Source organism: Sesamum indicum, linkage group LG9 (genome assembly GCF_026168435.1).
Source record: "Sesamum indicum cultivar Baizhima isolate 11 linkage group LG9, ASM2616843v1, whole genome shotgun sequence".
Taxonomy (NCBI): Eukaryota; Viridiplantae; Streptophyta; class Magnoliopsida; order Lamiales; family Pedaliaceae; genus Sesamum; species Sesamum indicum.
The window spans coordinates 879,580-901,957 of record NC_142665.1 but is presented as its reverse complement, the minus strand read 5'-3'; the positions used below and the strand labels follow the sequence as shown (position 1 = coordinate 901,957).

The window sequence follows — 22,378 nt, the reverse complement described above, 5'->3', positions numbered from 1 at the left end:
GAGTTTGGGAGCTCCGTTCTTGAGACCCATCTGCTTCATCTCCAAAAATAACTGCACATCATAATTATAAAGCTTGAAAACTTATCAAGATTCCCCGATGAAATAGAAGTAAAGCCATAAATGCATGCAAACACAGAGGGTATTAGTTTAGGCAATGCAATGAAGGAGAGAGAAACCTTTCGATGTATAAGTCCAAAGGAGTCTCCACTGATCCTGCATTCTGCAAAAGCATAAACTTCATCATCAATACTGTATATTTTATCAACATATATGTGTAGGTGCATGCATGTAAGAGTGCATGTGTATGAGAGAGAGGGAGACCAGAAGGTTGGATGTATAGGAGTAAAACAAGCAGCAGCAAACAGATGATCAACCCAGAGCTCTTAGAAGTTTTGGCCATGGAAATGGATGTTTGAAAGTTGGATGAGATGGTAAGGGTTTGAAGGGGAGGGGGTAATTTATAGGGAGAAAGGGGGGTGTGGGCGAATGATTGCAGATGCAGCCATTTTCATACATGATATGACACTGTGTCCACTACGCAGGAGAGAGATGCAAGATGAATTCAACCCTGGATGGGATCAATAATCTTAGCAATTCCTAGTTGATATTCGAGCCCCCCGCTCTTGACGGCGCCGTTTCAGATGACTGTGACACCACTAACGTCACTCCCTCAACACTCCTATTCTGCAAATCTGGTGCAATTGCAAATGCCCCACACCACACACAATATATGTTCTACTTCTAGAAGCAACCGCCCCAACTTACATACATTGATTTTTTTTTTAAATGAAGAAGAAAATAAAGATCTATATTAAATAAATATTTGGTTGCCATGTTTTGGAAGCAGTCTAGCAGTAATGTTATAGAAATTGGAAAGAGGATACGAGAGAGAGAAGATGAATAATGCTTAAGAGTTGAAAACAAATAAATTAAAAAATCAACTAAACAGATAATTAGACACTTTTCAATTATAATTAGTATATATAAATAAATTCATCATGAGTCAGAATTACTTTTGACTCTTCACAATCTACATCATTATTGAAGGGTTAAAGAAAAGTATTACTTTATTTTAAATAATTAATACGAAAAATAGAATTTCTCTTGCAGGGCTGCGAATCTTATATTTGAGGAAAATTTTTGTTCGAGTCAACTTTGATAGAACCAAATTAGTTTCAGATTTATTTACACACACTTGCTATGTGATTTATCACTGTTTATCAATGGCACGATAAATATATCATACTTATCTTATAATTGATTCAAATTTAACAAAATAAAGTCGGACCAAAATTTGGTTTGACCACTAATTGACATAAAGCCTTGAGAAAGGGTACAAGGGTTTTAGTACTATCCATCCAATTCTACTTAATTTCTGCTTTTGTTTGTTCTTCATATTATTAGTTTCTTAGGTACTATGAAATGAGGGTTTGCAGAATCAAGGACATAAATTAAAAAAGATGTGGGCATTTTTCATAATTTTAATAATAATGAATGTTGCTGAAGTGGGTTGTCTTTTTTGCTTTTAAAATTAAAAAGAAAATAATAATGATGTAATATATAGATATAGTAGGAGATGATGTAGGTAGAGAGAGAGAGAGGAGATTTTGTATGTAATGGTGATGATAGTTAATGATTGCATATGATTATTCTTCTGTACTGTATGTGTATGTATGAGAGAGAGAGAGAGAGAGAGTACCTGGACAACATATGCATGCTTACGTTGCTGCCTCTACAAATATTTATATATATATAAATGTTCTCTTCTAAATCTCTATTTCTTTTATTTTTTGAGATCATCACATACTCAAAATTCATTTCTTCTTCACTTCGATGATGGTGTCACCTCGTTAATCTTTATTATTAATTCTTTTTTTCTAATATAAATAATTAATATAAATATATCACTTTTCATTTTATATTACAAGCTAATATATAATCTTCATATAATTGAATTTTGGTGTTACATTGACGTCAGGCATTAAAAAAATTAATTTACTTATACACTTTATTCGTGAAATTTTAATATATAATCATAATTTCTTTTATGAATAGTGGAATTACGAGAGATAATTTGTTTCGTATTTCGTGAAATTAAGATATATTTCTTAGTGTTTAGGTCCTGCCAATCACCCCAATTTCACTTATATATATATATATTTATCCTAAATAAATGTTGTAATTCTATACATAATTTATATTTATGTTTATCTATACTATTTTCATTATTGGGGAAGTGCATTTTTCTACATAATTTTCAAAATTATTTCTTGGGCTTCGTAATAAATTAAAAGAAAAATTAGAGGTGAAAATGTGGAGAATTAAAAAAAATTATTTGTTGATTAGATGAAATTTAAATGAATTAAGAATAATTTATGAAATTTTAGTTCGAATTCGATTTGATGGAAAGGTGGAGTAGCACCTGCAATTTGTGTGGAGAAATTTTAATTTAAATTTAATTTGATTAAATTTAAATTAATTATATAATATATGTAATTGATACATAATTAAAAAAATAATTAATCATAAAATAAATATAATATACATATTATATAATTAATTTGATGCAATCCAATTTAATTAGAATCATGGACTAGGTTGGCGTACGTACTTGTACTAGTGAGAGTAAATTAATCTTGGACAATGCCTTTTATGGGTGGGAGAATTGACGGATATGTCCTCCTGACCTCATATATACTTGAGCCAACAGAAGAAACAAATAAAAAGATTCCATTGACATCAAGTGAGTTAATGTTGATGAGACTGAGGGACGGATATGTCATCTATATATATATATTTATCTTACAGCGCCGACGCCAACGCCCAGACAAAATTTACAGCTGGGGACGTGGGATATGTGACAGTGGTCAGGTCAACCCCACCTCATTTGCAATCCAATCCTGTAATAATTATTACATTTATATATTGTTGATCCTCCATATAATATATTTGTATTTTTTAAAATTATACATATATTTACATAAAAATATTAGTATCATTAATACAAGTTATTCTTATTTTTTTAAAAAAATTATACATACCCAAAACGTCAGTAATACTATATAAACTATTTATAATTTTTGATTTATATATTATGATGGTTTCTATAATTATAAAAAAAAATGAATGACTTTTGTAATAATATATATATATAAGTTATGGAATATAAAATGTAATTATTCAATACGTCATTTATTTTGATTACTTCTGAAAAACAAAATAATTTATATTTTCAAAATTTTCTGCACCTTTATATTTCATTTTTGATGATTTTATATATATATATAAAAAAAAACAAGTATCTAATCTCGATTATTGTTTGTTGAAGGAAGAATTATGGTCATTCCTGAAAATTCGGATTTTATATTCAAATTTAAATTCTGCCATCAGGATTATAAATAGACCCACAACCTAGTTTAAGGTTTAAATACCATGGTGGAAGCACTGCACAAACCATTAACAAGATTTCGTGTAATAATCATCATAAATTTTATTCAACGCCCTTTTTTTTTCTTTTGGGGGGGGGGGGGGGGCTTCATTGCCATAGTAATTTAGTACGAAAATGAAATATTCCTATGTAATACTACTCAATACTCCAAGGTCCATCTAATATGAAATTTGATAATTTTATATATAACAAAAAAATAAAAATAATATTAAAAGAATGCACGACATTCTAATTCAAACATGTTAAACTAAACAAAAAATTAATCACGTGTCGGGCGTATTGTAAAAATAATAACACTTATAACCTGATCGATTTGTTATAATCAGACCCAATTCGAATTAACGTTAAAAAAATAAAAGGAAAATACTCTGTAAAAAATATCTGTAATTAAAATGAAACTCAATAGTCCACAAGGCGAGGGTCCAGCCCTAATTGCTTCCTTATTTTCCCCACAAACAAATCCTTGGATTTGATGAATCCAGGAACAAGTCCAATTAAGGTTGTCAAAGGAAACTGAGCGACAGCATCTTGTCTCCCCAACGAAACAACCACTTTGATGGAGTGTGGCTTGTAACTCGCCATCTTCTTCTCCTTTCCTCCCCTCATCATCACCTTCAAGTTCTTTGCAGCTATCAGAGCATGTTTTTGTGCCAAGTACCCTTGCTTTATTTCCTGAAATATATACTTCATTTTTCAGACAAACACTCATCAAACCCCATAATCATTAGTTGCATGCAATTCAGCACTTACCCTCACATCTGTGATGTCTCCAATAGCAAAAATGTTCTTGAATCCTTTTACTCTTAGGTTCTCATCAACCTTCAACCTCCCCAACCCATCCACACTGTTCTTTAAAATAGTCTCATGCAACCAGGCCGAGCCGGACGGTCTACCAGTGCACACGAAATGGCAGTCCGCATTGATGATCTCTCCCGACGATGTTATAAAAGTGTTGTTGCCTTCTGAAGAGTTGTTCAGGTCAACTGATTGTCGGAGTTTCACCTCTACTCTCTTTGATTTCAGCCACTCTAGAGTCTTGTCGGCTGCTTTTGGCCCTATGAACTCCAACAACCTGGATCCCTCGTGCACTAGGACAACCTTTTTATCAGGAAAATCAACAGCAATCTCCCCGGCAAGCTCAACGCCAGTAGGGCCGCCACCAACTATCAGAACTGAACTAGCGGATCTTATCCGTTCATGCTCTACATACAGATGGAAAGTGGATCAACAAAACAAAGCTTTTTATGCCTAGTTTCGTTAGAAGGACACATATAGATACACGTCACGTGTAAAAAAATTATGTTATTTGTATATTTAAGAAAAAAATTTGCGCACACTGCATAATATATATATATGTATATGAAGTGCCATGCGGGATGCAATATGAATTTGCAATAGAAGATCTGAACTCACGCAATGGTACCTGTTTGGTACTCTTTGAGTCGCTCGGATTTAGTTTTGGGTAGAGGATCGTCGTGGCCTGTGGCAATGACGAGGTAGTCATAGGTAACGAGACGGCCTTCTGCAGTCAATACTTGAGAGTTAGAGATGCTTATGGCCTTGGATAGGACCAGACGGCCATTGGTGAGATAATCTTTGTGGTAAATTAATGATCTCTCAGCGAAAGTCGGCTCCACCTTTGCCCTCAAGCTCGCCCATGGGATCTCAAAATATTCCTTCCTATTTTAGGGTATGAGTTTGTGTTATTACAAAGAAGAACAATAGACAATGCATCATCGGAGCTGCAATAGTAAGAAATCAGAGAAACAGAGAAGCCAAAATTTTATCAGGAAACAACAGTCCATGTTATGCATTCGTATACATTGAAAGGAATGAAGGTGAAATTCCAATATGCCGAACTCAACTCATGAGCCACATGTACATAAATGATTACAAGTGATTACAATTGACGTCGTTTGCTGTACAGTTCAAGGAAAGTGATTGATCACGTAACAAGTGTGCCGATAACTCTAATGTATGTAATTGATTAGATTCTATAAAACCTGATTCAAACTAGAATTAATTTTCCACATTCATCAGCAACTAAAAAATATAATGTCGATCAGGATGTCTGAAACATTACAGTGAATGCTTCAAGCATTCAAGTCCCTGTTCAAGCTCCTAAATTTTACTGGGCCCATTAATTACATAACTTTAACAATTAATTTTCTACCTTGTTTACGAAATCTAAAGATGGACCGGTTTTCCTCCTCATCCTTTTCTATCAGGATTAAATTACAGTTACAGCCTCCAACATTCTGAATACATATTTATATATGTCGTAAGAAATCAAATAGAACTTCAGGAGAGGTCAATGGTAATAATTACCCCAAAAAGGCAAATCCGTGGAAGAAGGCTGCTGATGATAATTCAGAATAATTACAAGAAGAGTACTGTCACTGTGGTCCAGAAAATCTGAGAGGAAGAGCAAAAGGGTTCTTACGGATCAATGAGGGTAACATCAGCTTGGAACTGAAGAGACTTGGCAATGAGAGAACCTGCCACGCCGCCGCCTACCACCACCACCCTCTTCCACACTCCGCCGGCCATCTCCGGTGCCGGTGACTGCTGATATGCCTCCATTACCCAATAATATTATTGATGTATAACCCCCAACCAGATAAGTAATTAAGAGAGACAAATTAAGAAGAATAGTTTCTTATACAATGATGATGATAATGATTCAAGAATTTGCGGCTACAACAAGAAATTCATTTAAGTCAACATCACGGAAGCCCACCCCCACGCAAGTTGGTCTATTGTGTATATATATATATATTACCTGCTTTACCTGGTCTTTATGCCATTTTTTTGATTTGTAGTTGCCGCGTTATATTTTTCCTTACAAGAAGCTATCAGTCATTCAAAAATTTAGACTTGATCAAATTTACATAAATTTAACATTTATTGTAAAAATTAAAAGAATAATTACGACAGCAGTTGAGTTCAAATGACTAAGTCAGTGACATTCCGACATTGTCAACTGTAGGAGGGCAAGACAACATTTAAGTCAACCGCTAACGTTGTAATTAAGGAGGGTTAACTTCCATGCTAAGCAACATTGATGAAATTAGAGATTTGACTGCAACTAAGAAGATGGGTCTTTCTTCTTAAAGGGAATTTGCAGTCAATAGCCGTTCGATTTCTTTGCTGCTGTATACAAGAATCGTGTTTCTCTCTATCACACTTTATTTTTGCTACTTAAGTGCTTTAGCACTTTAGAGGTTAGGTAAGTTAGTTGCCAACCGTGTATATAAGGAGGCCTTCAGCCTTCCATTCTTTATCAAGAAACAAAGAAACTTGCAGATGAAAACTACTTCTCTTCCATACAGTTTTTTTCAGGTTTTACATTGAGTTGCTAGATTTTTGTTGTTCTCTGTTTTCATGCATTTCAAAGTTCAATTTCAACATGGTATCAGAGCAGGTTGAAGCTCTGAAATAATATACACAGTCTACCAATACATTCAATCCTTGAAAACCAGATATCAAGAAAACAAAAGATACAGTGGCCATGGAAGAAAAGGCCCCAGTAGATTCTTCTAATGCGAAGTCCCAGAACAATGATCAACCCGGAATACTGCTCGTATCAGCACCTCTAAATGGCAATAACTATCTTGCGTGGGCAAGATCCATCAAAATAGCCATTGGTGCCAGACAGAAACTAGGCTATATTGATGGAACTTACCAAAAACCAACGGATGACAAGGAAGCTCTAGAAAATTGGAAAAAGAATGATTATACGGTGTATTCTTGGATTTTAAATTCCATTTCAAAGGAAATTGCAGAGGCATTCTTGTATGCTGACTCGGCCAGAGACTTGTGGGTAGAACTCGAGACGAGATTTGGGGAGAGTAATGGCCCCCTGTTTTATCAAATTGAAAGAGAAATCGCATCTATTTCCCAGAACCACATGAGTGTTGCTGGCTATTTTACAAAGCTCAAAAAGCTTTGGGATGAACTTGGAACTTTGGACCCACTGCCTGTGTGTACTTGTGGCACCAGCAAGAAACTAGCTGATAGAGCAGCTTCCCACCAATTGATCCAGTTCCTGATGGGTCTCAGTGACGCCTACGACCACGTAAGAAATCAGATTTTACTAATGGATCCGCTGCCGACTGCTGCAAAAGCTTATTCTATGGTACATAGAGTTGAGAAGCAGAGAGAAGTTAATTCAGGAATAGCAGAAATAGAGAAGGAAGGAGTCATGGCAGCCCAAGTCTTTGAACCAAGAAGACAAACCAACGCGAAGGGCAACTTCAAGAAATGGGGACAAGTGGATAAAAGACAACTTCAATGTGACTACTGCAAGAAAAGAGGACACCTTAAAGAGGGATGTTTTGAGTTAATTGGGTACCCAGAATGGTTCAAAGCAATGTCTGAACAGAAGAAAACAGCCACTAGAACACTGATGAACAGGGCCATGAATGCAGGAACTGAACAAGATATACACAACCTGCAGACATCATACAATGACACTGATAGAAGAATTTCTGAATTAGTAAAAATGGTAAAAGCAATGCAGGACCAAACCAGCAACCATATAAGTGCAAACTTCTCAGACTTTCAAGGTTATGCAGGTACAATCTCTACCATTGATATGTGGATCATAGATAGTGGGGCATCGGCCCACATGTGTGCCTCCCTTACTGCCTTTAAAAATTTCTATAATCTTGACAATGAGGTCTTTGTTAAGCTGCCAAATGGATCTACTCATCAAGTTACTATATCAGGAGAAGTACACCTCACTAAGAATATCATCCTGAAACAAGTCCTATATGTTCCTGCATTTAAACATAGCTTACTCTCTGTTAGTAAATTGTGCAAAGACAATGGCCTTTGTGTGTAATTTACAGATCAATGTTGCATTGTGCAGGACCCTCAGACTAGGGAAGTAATTGCCCTAGGTAGACAGCAAGGAAGGTTATATGTGTTAGAGAAAGAAAACCAAGCACAAAATGGTCCTAGATTTGATATGTCACCCAATGAAGAAAGGATGTCTGCAGGTGTCTGCTATATGAACAAATGTAACAGTAGTTGTGATGAAACTTTATGGCATAACAAACTAGGACACACTAGCTTGAGTGTTCTAAAGCACTTGAATCTCTGTAATAATAATGCCATTGATCATATTGAATGTGAGATATGTCCCTTAGCTAAGCAAAATAGAACTCCTTTTCCTTTAAGTGAATGCAAGTCTCAATCTGTGTTTGAACTGATCCACATAGATGTGTGGGGACCGTACAAGAATTATGCTGTTAATAACTATGAATACATGCTTACAATCGTGGATGATTTCAGCAGAAGCACTTGGACATATATGATGCTCCACAAATCACAAACTCTGTCAAAATTACAACAATTTTACAACATGATATTAACTCAGTTTGATGTCAAAATAAAACAAATAAGAACTGATAATGGGACAGAGTTTATCAATAAAGAATGTCAAGATTTTCTTCATAAAAAGGGCATATTGCATCAAAGAACTTGCATACATACACCTCAACAGAATGGTGTTGTTGAAAGAAAACACCAACACCTTTTAAAGATTGCTAGATCCTTGATGTTTCAAGCTAACCTTCCTTCAAAATTTTGGACTGAGGCTTTATTAATGGCCACCTATCTGATCAATAGACTACCTACACAAGGATTAAATTGGAAATCCCCCTATGAACTCCTTTATAAAAGAAAACCTGCCTATAACCACATCAGGGTTTTTGGTTGTCTATGCTTTATTTCCAATGTATTACCTCATAAAAGAAAGTTCCAGCCAAGAGCATTGAAATGTATATTTTTAGGATATGTTTCTGGAATAAAAGGCTATAAAGTGATGGATATAGGCACAGGGAAAATACATGTAAGTAGGGACATAATTTTCTATGAGAAGACTTTCCCTTATAAAGAATCAGCTGAAACCAATGAAGAATTGATATGTCCCCTTCCCACTGTTAGTGAACTTGAGGAGACTGAAAATCATGATGAACCAAACCCTTTGACCACCAATTCAAATCAAGAACCTGAGATAGAAAGTCTTGCCCCTAGAAGGTCTAGCAGGGTGTCAAATAAGCCTATATGGATGAGAGACTATGAGTGTTATAACACTGAAGATCCTAATAATTATCACATGACTGCTGTTCATAATTGTTTTGTGGAGAAACTCACTAACATGCAGGAACCTAAAGACTTTACAGAAGCTCAAAGCTTACCAGAATGGAGGAATGCCATGAAGGATGAAATCAGTGCTCTTGAAAGAAACAAAACCTGGAAAATTACAGAATTACCTCCAAACAAAAAGGCCATTGGATGCAAATGGATTTACAAGGTAAAACTCAATCCTGACGGTACTATTGAGAGGTATAAAGCCAGATTAGTGGCAAAGGGGTACAACCAAGTGGAAGGGGAAGATTACAGTGACTGCTTTGCACCAGTTGCAAAATCAGTCACTGTAAGACTCTTCCTAGCTGTATCTGTGGGAAAGGGTTGGCCGTTGCATCATTTAGATGTCAACAATGCCTTCCTACATGGTTCCCTTGATGAAGATGTTTTTATGACAGCACCCCAAGGCTATGAAATTCCCCCTGGAAAGGTGTGTAAATTGGAAAAATCATTGTATGGCCTGAAACAGGCCTCTAAGAAATGGAATGAGGAATTTACTAACAAAATGAAACTCTTTGGGTTTGAGCAATGTAGCCATGACCATTGCTTGTTTATAAAGGGTACAGGTGTGAACCTGATTGCATTACTTGTGTATGTAGATGATATATTAATCACCTCAGCCTCTGAAAATTCAATAATGATTGTTAAAGACTACTTGGATAAGCTTTTTACTGTCAAGCATTTAGGAAATGCTAAATATTTCCTAGGATTAGAGTTAGCTCGTTCCAAGCAAGGGCTAGTGGTTACACAACACAAGTATGCACAGGACATTATCAAAGATGTGGGATTAAAGAATGGTAAGCACAGTACCACACCTTTGCCCCCAGGACTGAAACTCTCTGCAGATGCAGGAGCTACCTTAACTGATCCCTCCAGGTACAGAAGATTGGTTGGACGGCTCCTATATCTGGGATTCACCAGACCGGACCTCTGCTATGCAGTCCAGCAACTAAGTCAGCATCTTCAACAACCCTGTGAAAAACACTGGGAAGCTGCCATTCATGTTGTGAGATATCTAAAGGGAAGTGTGTCTACTGGTTTATTTCTACCATCTAATACTGATTTTTCTCTTCGAGTTTATTGTGATGCAGACTGGGCTGCATGCCAGACAACAAGAAAGTCACTTACTGGATTCTGCATTTTCATGGGACAAACACCTCTTTCTTGGAAAACCAAGAAGCAAACGACTGTGGCAAGATCATCAGCCGAAGCTGAATACCGTAGCATGGCCACAACTACTTGTGAGGTGACATGGTTGATTTATTTACTTAAAGTTCTGGATATACAAGTGAAACAACCTGTGCCATTTTTCTGCGACAATAAGGCCGCATTGCACATTACTGCAAATCCTGTATTCCACGAACGGACGAAGCATCTTGAAATAGATTGTCACGTTGTAAGGAACAAATTTAAGGAAGGGGTGATACAACCAACTTATGTGTTTTCCAAGCAGCAGGTTGCAGATATCTTCACAAAATCACTGCCCTGTGGTGCCTTCCTTCACTTGAGGACCAAGTTGAGCCTGGTTAATCTTACCCCGAGTTCAACTTGCGAGGGGAGTGATGAAATTAGAGATTTGACTGCAACTAAGAAGATGGGTCTTTCTTCTTAAAGGGAATTTTAATTATAAGGCTAATTCAGGATATTAACTCCTTCTAGACAATTTTATAATTTCATGTTGAGTTTGCATGATAGGTGTCAAGGACTTCATTTTTATTAGAAAAAGTAAATGATGTAATAATTTTGAGGGAAATTTGTATGTAAACGTGCCTGCCATACTAATTAAATTTCTATATATTTGATAAATTTTTTGGTGGATGATCGATTCAATTTTGATTTGTTCTAACACAAACAATCAACAAATTCTTGAGGAAAGATTGCGCCTGCACGTTATGAGGAGAGAGAGAGTTTTTTGATAAATATGCGTTATTTTTTGGATCAACATAATCTGACCAAAGAGAACAAAAATATTTCAATTTTAGCCACTACACAGTAATATGATAGTAATTTCAAGCAAAATTCTATATAAAAAATGAAAAATAAGGTAAATTACATCGGACTCCCCTAAAATTTATCGTAACTACAAATTTTTTTTCGTTGTTTGAAAATTTACAAATACAACCATGTGATAACCCTTTATAAGATGTATTTGTAATTTTCGAGGGATATTTGTAATTTTTTAAACAACGATAAAGTATTTATAATTGTAACAAATTTTAAGGGAGCCTGTTGTAATTTACTCTTAAAAATATTCATTTTTTAGTGAAAACTGAAAACTCAAATAGAAACACAAACAAACAGACTGGTCCACAAATGGATTTTAGGCCCAAAAAAGTTATAGATAGGCTCAGGTACACCTGAAATGATCCAAAATGAAGGTGTGGACCTTCACTTTTTGGAGTAATTGCACTCTACTAATTTTAGTTAATTATTTTTTTTCTTCTTTTTGCATTTTGCTATGTAACAAATACGTTTTATATACGTGAAGAAAATCATAATTGGACGAAGATTAATATACCTTCTTTATTATTTTTTGCTCTTTATCTCAAATGAAAAAGAAAAAGAAAATATATTTTCTAAATGTATAATAATCTTTACAGCGTGTGTAATAACTAAAATGTGAAATCTGTTGGATTTTTTCGAAATTACCTTTGAATTTTATGCAATCACATTTAATTGTTTGTAATTTTTAAATGCTCGAATTCAATAACGGCTTCTTTTAAAATAAAATTTTAAAGATTTAGACCAATCATAATTTAATATAATTAATATTTGGATATTAATTATTATAAACATAAATTGATTTAATTAATTATTTACCCAAAGGTTGGGACAGCTTGACCTTAGGTTGGAGGATTTTATTCCCTTAAGGAGTTAATTATTTTTTGATAATTATGGTCTTTGACATGTCAAATATTAGAGTAGTGAATGACCAATATACCCCTTCACATTCTCTACAGTGCCAGGTGGATTGACTCATCACGTGGGGACGATTTGCCGACAACAGGTTTAGTGCCCGTCGGTTTGTGATAATCTTTACTGGGTCAATAGTTTTAACGAGCTACTCAAAATTTTTGTTCAAATCAAATATGATAGTATTAAATTAATTAGAGAATAAGTATAAAATATATTATATAATTAATTATTTTTTATAAATTGTGCATCAATCTCACAACAAGTATAATACACTTGTCATGTGATTAATTATTTTTTATAAATTATATATCGATCACACGATAAGTATATAATATATTTCATAAATTTAATTTAGATTCAATCAAACTCAATTTGAGTTAAAGAGACACCTAGAGCTACATTGTCTCTGGTAAGAAGGAATCCACCTTAATCCTTACAACATGTATCGTGTGTGTAACATAAATAACTGAGATACGTGTCAACTGCCTGCTTCTAATTGGGGATGACACAAAAATTCCTATTTTTCCAAAAAAATTCTTACTCGTACATTCGATTTGGTCATCGATAAACTTCTAACTGCAAACTAAACCTGTGGGTTTAACGCTCAAACGTGTCCGTACAAAAACAAAAGAATTGAGGTGTGGAGGGGTTGGATTCAACGTTTTCCTCTCCCGAGAAGGGGCGGGGCTGAGAAGAGCGTAAGATTAGAGATGGGTGGTAGTGATAATGCAAATATGAGGAGAGATGTAAGAATGTGACAGTGGTTGAGCTGAGGAATGGAGGTGGCGCTGCTTGTTCACCTGATATATATACTTGATTGGTTTTGTTGTGATCAGTTGATGTTAGTTAGGGAGCTCCTGCTCCACTATGCTTTTCAACTCTAGAATTCATTATTTATTTGATTGTTTCATAGACAATTTAAGTAGAGCGTCCGCTTGCATCATACCAATCTAATAAAACCTTGTCCCATTCTTCTTAGATTCTTCCCTTTGTTTATAATTTTTCCCAAGTTTTAGTTTTTGATTTTGATTTCATGTTGCACATCTTTTTTTAGTTAATTTCACAAGCAATAGTAACTAATATCGTGTTCGAGTGTTGTGCGTTTTTATTGTATTTTTTCTCTCGAAAGAAAAGAAAATTCTTATTAAAGTTCACATGGCAAGTGTGTTGTGCTTGTCATATAATCGATTCAAATTTAACTGAGTTGGGTACAAATAAACAAACACGAAAGCTAATGATGTATTACCATGCATTTCTTTCGGGAAAATTCTTGCCCAAACCTAATTTGCCGAATCAATCCAATCACGAAGTAAGTGTAATACACTTTCTCTATTATTAGTCTCAATTTTTAAACTGTACACCAATCATATAACAAGTATATTGTATTTGTTATATAATTAATTTAAAATTAGTTCAATCCAATCCAAGCAAAAAATTTCCCTCTGCTATAAGTCGATAACCTTTAAAAGCTATGGTTTTATTTTATAACATATGACCTACAAATTTAATGGAAGATCTTTTCTTTAAAAAAACCAATTTAACTGAAGATCTTCGCCTCCAATTGCAAGCCATTGACTACAAAAGAATATATATATTTGCAGAAATTCCCCAAGTTTTTCCTATTTCTATTTGGGTTCCCTAGAATCCTAGAAGGTGGGGTTCAAAGACCTTTTGATCCAATGGCAGTGGTTGTGTTGGGTGTATAGAACCGGATCTATAGAATTACGGAGAAGTCAAGTGCAGCAAGACGGTGCTCGTTGAGCTCGTCCCCTTTCTCCCACAAGCACAAACACTCTCACAGGGTGTCGGTTTGATTCTTCGCCGACCTCGAAGATCAAGAAACAGCTCTAGGTCAAGATCCTACGGGAGCGAAAATCTCTCATGGAAGACCATAATAGACCGGTCACAGGGTATCCCGCCCCAAACCCCAATCGCTATCCCAATGGCTACTCAGCCAACCCACCGCCACCCGGCACCGCCTACCCTTATACGGCCGCCGCCGGTCCTCCTCCTGTCAACGCTTACTACAGTCACCAAAACAACCCTTACTATCAGCAGCCTGACCCCAACATCGTCCGCCGCGCAACCTTCCTCCGACGCGTCTTGGCCTTCGTGATTGGACTTATCGTCGTCTTTGCGGCCATCACTTTCATCGTATGGCTCGTCCTACGGCCGCAGCTCCCCGAGTTCCGAGTCGACTCGTTCTCCGTCTCCAATTTCACACTCGGCAACAATTCGCTCATCGCTTTCACCTCCGAAGTCCGCCTCACGGCGCGAAACCCTAACAAGAAGATGACCCTCTCCTATGATCATATTCAGGCCGTAGTATTTTACAAATCCTGGTTGCTTTCAGATACCATAATACCGCCGTTTTCGCAGGGTACCAAAAACGAGACTTCTTTGACCGCGAATTTTGCAGCGGCTGGGAGTTTCTTGGATAGGCCAGCAGTGGATGGTATAAACAGTGAGAGGAGAAATAATGGGAATGTGGGGTTTAATTTGAGGGTGGTGTCTAGCGTTAGATTCAAGGCAAAGGCGTGGAGGACTAGGAGGAGGTTTTTGAAGGTGTTTTGCGGGGATTTGGCCGTTGGAATTCAGAGTAACGGGATGTCGGGGACGTTAATCGGTGGGCCGAGGCAGTGCCGCGTAGGAATTTGAGGTGAATCGACTACTTTTTTTCTGTTTGATGAATGAAGATGAAAAATCTAATTTAGTTCCTGTTCTTTTTATATACAGGAAATGTAGGTTCGAAGATGCATATGTACAGTTCAAATTTTATCTGTTCTTGATTTTCCAATGTTGCTTAACTTGTGATCATGTACAGTTCAATATGTTATGTTCTTGATTTTTGCCTTGTTAGTTAATGAATTCAGCGTTCTTGAAGTGTGCTTTTTTTTTTAAATCTCATTTCTGTTTGATTATTCATGCTTCGGTCTTTGGGTGTTAATTGTGCCCGTCTACTGCCTAGAGCTGAGTGGAAACAACTCTGGTTTTCTATTGGCACAAACCGGAAAGAATTATGGAAATTTAGATTATTTGGTCAAAAAGTAATGGGGTTGTGATGCATCTAAGTTTCTTGCATTAATAAAAGCTCGCAAATGTTTCCATTCATTTGGGCTTTGATTTGTATGTTTCCTGTTCTTGGGATATCTCATTGAGTGATATACGGAACTTCTTTTGAGTTTGAAAGTTGAGACAATAACCTCAATGGATTGCATCCTTATAACTTGTTTACCTTGAGGATTTCATTTAATTAGTTATGTTTTATCTTGTAAATACACGAGTCCAGTAACCGTTGAACAGAATAGTTGCGAACGGAGAAAGGATGAGTTTGAAAAAGGGAATGGTTCTGTAGCTGTTTTTGTATCTTTTGCACCAACATTAACATTTGTTGACTTTGAAGATGGTATTTTTTTTCTGACCTTACACAGATGAAGATCGTGCAGATGATTCTCATGTTATGTGACTACCGTTATATCTAATTCATACATGTTACAAAAATTCTCTTTTCACTTGGTTCAATAAAGAGCTCAAATCTAAGTTGGAACATGGTCTAAGGAGGAGTAAGTTTTGAGGAATATATAGCGTGTTTGGATGGTTTGCTACTGGAGTTCTGTTTCACCATCTACTTGTTCGTCACCTTTGGAATATCATGTATAGCACGAAATCAAGTTTTTTTTTTACGTTTGCTCTATCTTAACTTGAATTACTCAAAAGCATAATTTATGGTTTGCTACGTTTTTCTAAACATACTCTGATTCCATATCCTAGTACCAACCATTTTCTCTCCAGAATAAGGATATTTATCCTCCTGCTCGTGGGAATATATATTTTAATTCATTGATTGGAATTTCTTTGAATATGGTTCCATCTCAATCACTGTATCTTGACTTATGTTTCTGAACAGAAGATAGAGGTTGCAAGAGCTATCAGACTTGAAGTAGTGTAACCTTTAATAGTCCCTCCAGAGATAAATTTGACCAATACATTGAATGTCTCCTTTATACTATGTTGTCCCTCAAATTGCTGGTGAGCTCCTACTATACACGCTAGTCAGCCAGCCTCTTGTCGTTGTTATACTAAGTTTGAGGTATGACCTTGACACAATGGTGACTTGCCCTGGTTGTTTCATGGTTGAGGTCATATGTGAACTTTTACGATTTAAACCAGCAAGTGGCATTTGTACATGAATGTCATCTTCTGTGTATCTAGCTTATCGTGTTCTTTTACATTTATAGCATATACTTTGTATGCTGGAATAACAACCAGGTTCTTGGTCTACGCTGGTGGTAAGCGTCTGCATGGTATCTGTATCTCTACCATTTGTCTGTTATAGTTTAGGGAGCTTATGAATTCATCCAAACATCACAGAGTGGAAACTCAAAGCAAATACTAATCTCTTGTTTGAATTGTGTCTTCCCAATGCACACCTCAAACCCCAAAGATCAAACAAGGGATAACTGAAACCAACTATTGATTGATATTGTTTGCATTAATGTCAAGAAGGGTCTCATTGTGGAAACATTTTCCTTAAAAGCCAAGGAAGAGTTTGTTGGAATTTTCTCATGGTTGTTTTACCACATCTAAACCACCAATTCCAGTGGCAACCACCTGCAGGCAGGGCCCTGAAGTTGCGGTCTTATGTCTACTTGAATAAAAGGTCACTTCAGACTACCTCAATCATCCATGTTTGGTAGTTACATCCACTGCAAATTATGGAATATGATACTTTTGATTGTGTGTGTGTTTGGATCTTGAAAGGCTGTGCAAAACGAAGAGTTAAAAGAAAATTAAAGATGAGTTGGAGTGAAATTATGATTGATTATGGAGTTGTAATTGATGGGATGGGTCCAAAGAAAAAAAAAACTAAAAGAAAAATCTCATCCTAACCAAACTCGTTAATGTCTTATTTTTCTTATTGAGATGTAATGTAGTCGCGGAATGCACAGTGATAAGTCATCCATTAGGTCTTAGCTATAGTTGTTCTATCTTAAAAGTCTTGGACGCTACAAAAGTAGAGTAGGATCTCAATTGCATGCCTTCCTATACACTCATCATCCACCAATTATTATATCTATATCACATCCAACTATATAATTTATGTTCCGAATTTAGCATTGATTTCCACAAAACTACTCCCAAAATAACTTTTTAGGGACTTTATAATATTTTTGTTCATATATATATATATAGGTCCAATATCAAAAACAAAATACAATTATTTGTTTCGTAAAAGGAAATTACAGATCTATATATTGAATTCTGCAATGGCTGTGAATTTCTTTTCAGGATAGATTGAATTGGTGATAAAAACAAAGAAATGGAATTAATTAAAATAAGAGTTTATTAGAGGCAGAGAATGGCAGCAGAGGGGGTTATGTGTTTGTCGTCATTTACATTATCCTCGTCTTATTCGCAAGAGTTGAACTGCATGCGTATGGATGGGGAATAATTCTTCAATCTTCTACTCCTTCACTCGCCCATCAAACATAAGCTTTTCACGAAACATTAAAAAAACAAAAATCTTTGTATTTCTTTAATCTAATTAATGATTAATTAATCACACTATAGTTTTATCTGAATTTATAAACATTCTGTATTTGCAATCTTAGGCGCATGTGGTTACCGATTTGGAAGACCAAAATATAATAGAAGATTGACCAAAATCCATACAAACGGTGAAAATTTTCTGAAATGATACTTATACACACAATGTATGCAACACCCTATTCAAATTACTACATATTATAGATATATTTTTAATTAAAAAAAGAGGTAGCACGTGTTAATCATAGGTTACTATGACACAGATGTACAACTCAAAAGTATGAACTGAAATTCACGCATCACCAAACACACACTCCCACCTCTGCTATAAAAATGAGATATTATTACATATGCACAAACTCCTCTTCCCACATTCCCCATAAGACACTGACCCATTGTTCTTAGTCTTACACCCCACAAACTACTACTTACCATACCTCCCCACACAATCAGTCACACACCATGATGGAGAAGGACTGCTGTCACGAGACCCACCGGGAAAAGCTCCGCCGCCGCCTCCTTACGGCCCTTCTCGGCTTCATCGTCCTCATCCTCTTCCTCATCCTCCTCATATGGCTCATCCTCCGCCCCACCAAGCCGCATTTCGTCCTCCAGGACGCCACCGTCTACGCCTTCAACCTCTCCTCCACCAACATCCTCACCTCCAACCTCCAAATCACCCTCTCCTCCCGAAACCCCAACGACAGAATCGGCATTTACTACGACAAAGTCGACGTCTACGCCGCCTACCACGGCCAGCAAATCACTCTCCCCACGCTGCTCCCCCCCACCTACCAGGGCCACAAAGACATCACGGTCTGGTCGCCGTTTCTGTACGGCAACCAAGTCCCGGTGGCTCCGTACGTGGGCGTTTCTCTGAGCGAGGACCAAATCGCGGGAACGGTGCTGGTGAACGTGAGAGTTGACGGCAGGATCAGATGGAAAGTGGGGACGTTTATCTCCGGGAGGTACCATTTGCATGTGAATTGTCCGGCGTATATAAATTTCGGGGGCAGAAATAATGGGGCGGCGGCGATTAAGTTTGAGTTGATCATGGACTGCCATGTTGATGTTTAGTTTTTATCAGCAGCTTTATGGTTTGTACCTTATTGTTAATCTCTTTTTCTTTCTCTTCTGAAGCATGTACGATAATTTAGTTTTATAATATTGTGGAAACAGAAATATTAACTTTATGTCTTTATCCATGCGCGAAATTACTAGAATATCCCTAGGATACTCTGATAATTTAAATTGTTGGTTCTGGGGATATAAATATAACATAAATAAATGGAATGTAGTGTTATTTGTTGGGTTTAAGAAAGAAAAGTTTTATTTGTTTATTATGGAATTGGCTTTTCTCATAAACATAACTTATCTGCTACAATACTATTTTTTTTTATCTCATATTTTTGTGCCAATACATTTTGTTTCGTTAGTTAATTTTTTTTTATTAATGATTTCACAAGTTATAAATATTTTATTTTTAATTTTTTTATTAAATTGTGTTAGTATTTTAATGAAAAACACGCTTACTAAACACATGATCACTAACTCTTCAATCACGTACTTAGCAATTTTAGTCCAATTAATTATGAAATTCTGATTAATAGTCCCGTAATTTATAAAAAAATAATTTCAGGTCCTTTTGTTAGTATTTTGGATAATGACTACGGGTTTAGCATATGCCTTTTCGTCAAAATACTAATGAAATTTTACGAAACAAATAAAACTAAGACTTTTTATAACTTATGGCAAACACGAGTGATCTAATTATTTTATCAGATATAGTAATGTCTGTGGAATGTTTGATAAATTGTGTTTTAACTTTAATCGATTATTATAATTATTGAATTAATTTTCCCTTCAATCTTAAATTTATTATTATCTTAATTTATCATAAAGTGAGGGTTTAATTTGTTCATAGGGCAACTCATAATCATGAACTGAACCTCAGATCACTTTTTTCACCAGGCCTGCTTTTGTAAGAGGTTAATTAATTCAATTTATCTATTCTGATATTGTAAATTTATTATTTTAAAAAAATAAAAAATAAAAAATTACTTTTTAATGTTTTTAAAAATAAAGTAATTTACCTCTTTAATAGGGAGATGGATTATTTCATTTCAAAAAACACACAGAGATAAATTGTTGCATTTTAAAAAATACATGAATGTGAATTACTATTTTTCTTTTCATAGGGAATTAATTTGCTCGATTGCAATATCAGACGAGAGTTGCTTGTATTTTGTCCCTTTTCTAAATATATAATGTAATGATGACAATCATAAATAATAATAATAAATATTAGTTAAATTGCAAGCATTGGTGGTAGTTTGGACTTTAGATAGGGATTTTGGAGTGGAAAATAAGTTGTTATCATCACATGTTTTACAACGTTAATATCTTTTAATTATTACAATTACGAATTAATGTCTAATGGATTTTGTCTAAAGCCAAACAAATTAGACAGGTTCAACTATTAAATATCTTTTATGTGTCTTTCACATTATTCACTATTATATATATATATATATATAATTTACATATTCAAAATAATATTGTAATACACAACAAAAATATTTATATATTACATGAGTGCACATCAATTTAATTAAAATAAAATATTTAAACTATATTTAAAAAGGTGCTTACGTGTGCAGACATGGATTCACAATCCCACATGCATCTACCGTTGCTAATTAAGAAATTTACATGAAAAAGTGAAGATGTAAGGATCAAATATGAAGATGGTTGTGGGAATGTTGCAATCTCCATATGATCTCAACATACATACCAACAACTTTGTTGGGGAAAAGGTAACATTAATTACAAGTTTGTGAGGATTAAGAGAGTTGAGATCTCGTACTGCAGGGGGGGTATGGAGTGTGTACGTACCATTGATTTCTTGGTACTGATACCATAAGTTTAGGATCAAAATCCACTCCAAATTCTATGGCATTACCGTTGGAGATGGGTCGTTTAGCTTTGCTCTTGTTAATTAATTGTTGCTACCTGGGACTCAATAAAACCTCGAAATTTGTTCACGTTGGGGGTCCCAACAATTAATTATACATGGTATTGTTGTATTAAAAAATATAAAAACTCTACTTAGCTGCAATTGAATAAATTTTTTATATATATAAAAAGGGAAAAAAATGCAAACAATCCCTTTGTGATATCGCAAATTATCCCCTTATGAAAAAATAAATAATAATTTACCTCCCTATTTTTTTAAAATACAGCAATTTACCCCCCTATGATTATATAGGGAGGTAAATTACTATAATTTTTTCATGTGTTTATTTTCAATATCACATCGGGATAAATTATTTTTCATCCCATAAAAAAAGTATGATTCAAATTATTTTTATTCAAGCCGTATAATATCCAGATGCTTACAAGAAGCAACCTGAAACCTAAGATGTTGATTTGTTCAAATTTTTTAATTGGATCTACGGGAAATTCTAACTTAGATTGGATTTGATTGGATCTGAATCGATTATATAACAAGTGCAATACAATTGTTATGTGATTAGTGTACATTTTAAAAAAAGCGATAATCACATATCAAATATATCACACTTACTCGATAATTAATTTAACTCGATCTAACCTAATTTGGGTTAAAGAAATTTGCTCTGTCCGATTCAAATCGGCCATCCAATAGAGGAATCAAATGGCCCAAAATCCCCTTGATTTATTGTCGGGCCCAATATGATAGAATTCCAGCCAGTCTGGTGTCCGGTCCAAGTGATCTAAGTCCACATACATAAAAAAAAGTTGCACATTTTCTAAAACTTTATCTAAAATTTCATGTCAGACCAAATAAGAGTATAATATTTGATATAAATATGGAATAGTATGTATGTGGACTTACACTATATCCCAATTCAGACCATCATCTCAAGTTGATAGCGTTCTTGAAACAGAAAAACAACTTAGTGAGGCAAAAGCACAGACAAACACTATGACTCACTTAGTTTAATTTTGTCCGTGTAAGATCATAAACCATATCATTATGTTCATACCTAAATCTATTCCTTTTTTTTTTTTTCTTATTATATAAAAATTTAAGTAATTTCGATTCCAATCATATCAAATTTTATGACTCATAAACGTCCGACATAAATATTTACAAATCATCCACAACAAATCTTATATTGATATAAAAATTCAAATATTTACATTATCTAATACAAGAAATTTACCCGTTATTAATTTAGCAGTAAACTGTTTAAAAGAGATATTAAATAATATAAATCAACAACAGAAATTTTACTTGCTAATTTTAGCATCAAATTTTTTTGTAAT

General features: G+C 35.0%; 4 protein-coding genes across 7 annotated transcripts; 3 read left to right on the top strand and 1 right to left on the bottom strand.

The window, feature by feature from the left end:
* Nucleotides 1–3,716: 3,716 nt before the first annotated feature.
* On the bottom strand, nt 3,717–6,194 carry LOC105170064 (FAD/NAD(P)-binding oxidoreductase family protein). Its single transcript, XM_011090661.3, has 4 exons — nt 5,892–6,194; nt 4,872–5,128; nt 4,199–4,650; nt 3,717–4,120 (listed from the first exon to the last, which is right to left on the bottom strand). Exons 1-4 carry the CDS (start codon nt 6,029–6,031, stop codon nt 3,848–3,850), a joined length of 1,122 nt encoding a protein of 373 aa, XP_011088963.1. The 5' UTR covers nt 6,032–6,194; the 3' UTR covers nt 3,717–3,847.
* Nucleotides 6,195–6,610: 416 nt separating this feature from the next.
* LOC148786809 (uncharacterized) lies at nt 6,611–8,589 on the top strand. The gene is made up of 2 exons (XM_088885405.1): nt 6,611–8,025; nt 8,322–8,589. The coding sequence occupies exons 1-2, from the start codon at nt 6,960–6,962 to the stop codon at nt 8,333–8,335; spliced, it is 1,080 nt and encodes a 359-aa protein (XP_088741531.1). The 5' UTR covers nt 6,611–6,959; the 3' UTR covers nt 8,336–8,589.
* A 5,498-nt stretch (nt 8,590–14,087) lies between these two features.
* LOC105170066 (NDR1/HIN1-like protein 10) lies at nt 14,088–16,446 on the top strand. 4 transcript variants are annotated; one of them, XM_020696562.2, is made up of 2 exons: nt 14,088–15,179; nt 16,428–16,446. In XM_020696562.2, exon 1 carries the CDS (start codon nt 14,402–14,404, stop codon nt 15,176–15,178), a length of 777 nt encoding a protein of 258 aa, XP_020552221.1. In that variant the 5' UTR covers nt 14,088–14,401; the 3' UTR covers nt 15,179; nt 16,428–16,446. The 4 variants fall into 4 exon arrangements, with proteins under 4 accessions (XP_020552221.1, XP_020552222.1, XP_011088965.1 ...); XM_020696563.2 differs by lacking the exon at nt 16,428–16,446 and adding an exon at nt 15,952–15,970; XM_011090663.3 differs by lacking the exon at nt 16,428–16,446 and adding an exon at nt 15,266–15,403.
* Nucleotides 16,447–18,407: 1,961 nt separating this feature from the next.
* Nucleotides 18,408–19,260, top strand: LOC105170067 (NDR1/HIN1-like protein 1). The gene has a single exon (XM_011090665.3). It carries the CDS (start codon nt 18,530–18,532, stop codon nt 19,142–19,144), a length of 615 nt encoding a protein of 204 aa, XP_011088967.1. The 5' UTR covers nt 18,408–18,529; the 3' UTR covers nt 19,145–19,260.
* The last annotated feature ends 3,118 nt before the right edge of the window (nt 19,261–22,378 follow it).

What these genes read in the sequence shown, in the direction of transcription:
- LOC105170064 (XM_011090661.3), bottom strand. Translation starts at nt 6,031, where the DNA reads ATGGAGGCATATCAGCAGTCACCGGCACCGGAGATGGCCGGCGGAGTG. An exon ending in GATGTTACCCTCATTGATCC is followed by an intron (nt 5,129 to 5,891) that starts GTAAGAACCCTT and finishes ACCCTAAAATAG; the next exon opens with GAAGGAATATTTTGAGATCC. An exon ending in ACTCAAAGAGTACCAAACAG is followed by an intron (nt 4,651 to 4,871) that starts GTACCATTGCGT and finishes ATCTGTATGTAG; the next exon opens with AGCATGAACGGATAAGATCC.
- LOC148786809 (XM_088885405.1), top strand. Translation starts at nt 6,960, where the DNA reads ATGGAAGAAAAGGCCCCAGTAGATTCTTCTAATGCGAAGTCCCAGAAC.
- LOC105170066 (XM_020696562.2), top strand. Translation starts at nt 14,402, where the DNA reads ATGGAAGACCATAATAGACCGGTCACAGGGTATCCCGCCCCAAACCCC.
- LOC105170067 (XM_011090665.3), top strand. Translation starts at nt 18,530, where the DNA reads ATGATGGAGAAGGACTGCTGTCACGAGACCCACCGGGAAAAGCTCCGC.